The sequence below is a fragment of the Trachemys scripta genome, chromosome 16, assembly GCF_013100865.1.
Source record: "Trachemys scripta elegans isolate TJP31775 chromosome 16, CAS_Tse_1.0, whole genome shotgun sequence".
Taxonomy (NCBI): domain Eukaryota; kingdom Metazoa; phylum Chordata; order Testudines; family Emydidae; genus Trachemys; species Trachemys scripta.
The window spans coordinates 16,994,511-16,998,655 of record NC_048313.1 but is presented as its reverse complement, the minus strand read 5'-3'; the positions used below and the strand labels follow the sequence as shown (position 1 = coordinate 16,998,655).

The following is a 4,145-nucleotide window of genomic DNA, read 5'->3' as shown; positions in this document are numbered from 1 at the left end:
TCAGTGGAGATCAACACACACAGCGCTCTAATATCAGGCCCCTGGGCAAAGCTGCATGCTAAATAAAACCAACAGGGGGCAGAGTTCCATATATTGAAGGGTGCCCCCAAACATTTTTGCAACAGGATTAAAAAATATCCAACACCCTGGAATACAAATTAAACATCTTTATTTTTTTTTTATTAACATCGCCTCCAGAATTAAAATGTATTCAAATTCTTGCCGGAGCCCAATTCGATTTTAAAAGAAGATTCCTCCGCACAGATCCCAAACATCCATCACTTAACCAATTGTTCATGTAAAGAAAGTCCCATCACCCCTTCACTACAGCCACCTCGTGATGGGTGTTTCTTCTCCCGCTAGCTCTGTTCTGGGGTTAGACATTCACACGTGGAGTGGGGGTAAAACCAGCTGTCTCCTTGTCACGGGGAAATCGTGCACTCCTTGCTCTGGCCCCAGTAGCAGCTCTGTCCCTACCAGGGCCTGTCTATTCGAACGTGCACCCTTGTAGCTGTGACTGGGTTTAAAAGCAACTGATTCAATTCAACCAATGCAAGCCCCTGTGGACGCTTATTTTGGTTTAGCTTAAATCTGTCCCTAATGAACTCAGGCCCAATTACATGGACAGTTGCATCTGTTTCACTGAGGCTCTGTCTGCGCTGAAAACTGCACCGTGCATTTCAGATCTGTCGTGAAACCAGCACAAGCTCCTGGACGGGCACCTCCCCACTCGAGTGCATTCAACCTCACACCTTTGTGCCAGCGCCTCGCCCGCCCAGCAGAGCTCTCGTGGCAAACAGCCCAGTGCATCATGGGTACGCATCCCAGCATCCTCCCGCGGCCACATGGCTTGTGGGGCAGCTGCTGTGCATTGTGGGGATCCCCCTTTATTCCATCCCAGAGCATCTACACACAAAGATGCACTGGTTGTACTAAACCAATGTCGGTTAAAGTTGCCCAACTTCTGTGTTTAGACAAGCCGCTCAACGAAACCCAAAGAAACCCAGCTTAAACCGGAGTCTCTCGCACTGATTTCGCTAGCTCAGATCAAAGTGTAACTGGCGGGACTTTAATCTAGACAAGGCCAGAGTGGACTGAGCGAAATGGTGACAGAGGATTTTCTACCTAAAAGCACCCGGCCGCAAGAGATCTGCGTTGGAGTCCCAGGTTCCCCATTTGGCGTCCTTGGTTCAAAGTTGCAGGCCATGTTGCCTCAGTTTCCCCATTTGTCAAAGGGGGACGTGGATCAGAGGCTGCCCACCTTATTAAAAACACACTAAGAATTGGCCGTAGGATTCGGCCCTTTTAACTACAAGACTCCTGGGCCCACGGCCTTCGCGGGAGACCTGAATTTCCGGACCAAAAGAGAAGAGGTGGAAATATAAAAACAAGGCCACCGCTGCATTTAAAAAAATCGCCTGCCAGTGCTGGAGGCAGCGACAGCTCCCGGGTCCCCAGGATCGTCCCCAAACAGGATCTCAGCGATGACGGCAAGAGACCCCCCGTCCAGCTCTTGGCAAGGCACTGGGTCAGGGCGGAGCTGGAAGGATCTTTCCCCCGTGTCTCCAATTCCTACACGGGGGGATGGAGCCAGCTGGTCCCAGGGGACCAGAACCGGGGTGGGGGGACCGTGGAGGGCCGAGGGATCTGTGGCTACGGAGGTTGCAGCTGGACCAGGGAAACCAGCAAGGAAACAAACAGCACAGCACTTACTGTGCTCCGTACAGCGATCGGCACCTCCCCAAGCAACTAGTCGCAACGTAGTTTAATTAAAGTGTTGGGGGGGCAGAGGGGGGCGTGGTTAGTCCTTATCCTAGGAAACTAGGAATTGGGTGGGCATCGCAGGGTGAGCTGGCCCTTTAAGGGTATTTGGGTTCAGCTTTAAAGGGCCGGCTCACCCTGCGGCACCCTCCCTCAGGGTCCAGCTCTGCCTCCCCGCCCCTTATTTATCACAGTGGTACCCCCTGGTGCTGTGGGCACACGCCCAGAGACGCCCCCCCCTCCAGACTCCGCCTTTGCCTGGGGAGCAGAGCGGCGCAGGAAGGGTTAAGTCAATTTGGCTTCATTGAAAGTGCAGGTTCCCTTCGGTGGGGGTTGGGGGGTGGACAGGTGATGCCACCTCCCAGAGTCCCGCGGCCCCCCCCTTCTTGCCTGGGGGGGGGCAGTTCTTTAGGAGGAGCTGGGTCCTTCCATGCCGTTCTCCTCCTGGTCAGCCCTGAGCCGGGACAGAACCGCGTGGATCCGGAAGAGCGTCCGGGACTCCATGGAATAGTTCTTGTAGTTGTTCCTAAATTGGGGGGGGGGGAAAGGGGTTAATCACTGGGTGGAAACAGCCACAAATACACCCTGCCCGCCCCCCACCCTGCCAGGGCCAGAGTCTTCTCCTCCCCCCCATCCGCCCCCCCCCCCCCCCCGCCCCCCCCCCCCCCCCAGTGAGCTTCCCGGTGTGCTGGCCAGTCCTGGGACAAGGTGAACCAGAACCATCCGAGTGGGGGGTGTCCCGAGCCCTGTCCCCCAACTCAGCCCCACAGCCAGCCGTCCATCCCGCCATCCAACCGTTCATAGACGCAGCCCCTCCCCCAGTGCCCTGGAGTGGGGAGCGACCCCCCTGGAGACCCAGGACCCTAGAGGAGGAGCGACCCCCATAGACACAGACCCCCACACACACACCTTGCCATGGAGGGGGGAGTGACCCCCACAGGCCAGGGTCCGGTGCAGAGATCCATCAAGGCCCCTGAGAACCACCCAGTCGGGGTCAGAGCGGAGCTGGACAGTCCCCCACCCATCTCCTCTTCCTGCGGGATTATGGGAAATTCGGACCCCAGAAGGGAGAAGCCAGGTGGGGGACGGGGGCAGAGGAGCCCAAAGCGTTGCCTGGTCCCACAGCCGTGCCTCCCCTCCCCCCGGCACAGGCAGGGCAGAGCAGGGCACTGCCTGGGGGGCAAAGGGGCAGACGGCTCCAGCCCCTCTGGCCCCCCAGGGCACCTCAGCAACACAGTGCATTCTGGGATAAACCCGCTGGGCCTTCTGGGAACGTTCCCACCGTTTTGCAGCACCCTCCCGCCTCGTGTAGCCGGCCCCACCTGGCTCGGCGCAGCAGCGGGACGGCCGCCTCACTCCGGCCCTGCGCCAGGTGCAGCAGGCCGAGCTCCAGCAGCGCGTTGGGCACCAGGTAGTGATCGTAGCGGAGCCGCTTCTCACTGCCAGCGGGTGGGACAGACAGACAGACAGACAGACGGTCATTCACGGGGGAGGGGCTTCCCTGGGGGCACCCCAGACAGACCTGCGAGAGCACGGCGCCCTCCAGACACCCCCGGGCCCCTAGCAGGGGAACGACCCCCCACAGACCCAGCACCCCCCTGATCCCTAGAGGGGGGAATGACCCCCCCACAGACCCAGGACCCCCCTGATCCCTAGAGGGGGGAACGACCCCCCCACAGACCCGGGACACCCTGTTCCCTAGAGGGGGGAACCTCCCCATGGAGCATGGCACCCCTTGTGACCCCCAGAATGCAGTTCCATGCCCAGGCAGTGCCCATGTGCTGGCGGGGGCGTTATCCCATTGTGAAAGCCCATCGGAGGGGTAACCCCGAGGACAGCAAACCAGGGGGGGGGCCCAAGAGCCAGCAGGACCCTCCCTCCGTCATGTCCGCAGGGGTCAGGAACCAGAGTCCCCCCCGCCCTTCCCCGCAGGATGGGGACTCCCCCGTTCTGAGCTGGGGGTGGGCGCCAGGCTGAGTCTCCCAGCAGGGGGCGCTCACCTGCCCTGCACGGCGCTGAAGCAGGCCTCCGCCTCGGCCGGGCTCTGCAGGTGCTTCATGCAAAGCCCCCTGAGCAGCAGCAGGAGGCACCGGTCGTCCGTCTGGTACTCGCTGGCTGCGGGCGGAGTCGGGGCATCAGGGGGGCCCGGGCCCAGCGCCTCTGGCCGTCGCCGCAGGGGGGCCTGGGGCCCAGCGCCTCTGGGCATTGCCGCAGGGGGGCCCGGGGCCCAGCGCCTCTGGGCGTCGCCGCAGGGGGGCTGGGGCAGGGAGAGGCCCCCCCCGGTGTGTCACCCCCCCACAGCCCTCCAGCCCCCCCACAGCCACCCCACCCCCGTGTGTCACCCCCCCCATAGCCCTCCAACCACCACACAGCCCCCCCACCCC

At 61.1% G+C, this 4,145-nt stretch overlaps 1 protein-coding gene across 1 annotated transcript in view; it reads right to left on the bottom strand.

Moving 5' to 3' along the window:
• Positions 1–678: 678 nt before the first annotated feature.
• LOC117889232 (tetratricopeptide repeat protein 39A-like) overlaps positions 679–4,145 on the bottom strand; it is a gene marked incomplete in the record, with an annotated part of 18,747 nt that continues 15,280 nt past the window's right edge. Inside the window, 2 exon segments of the mRNA XM_034793154.1 lie at positions 679–2,287; positions 3,084–3,200. Coding sequence (XP_034649045.1) covers positions 2,170–2,287; positions 3,084–3,200 — 235 coding nt within the window.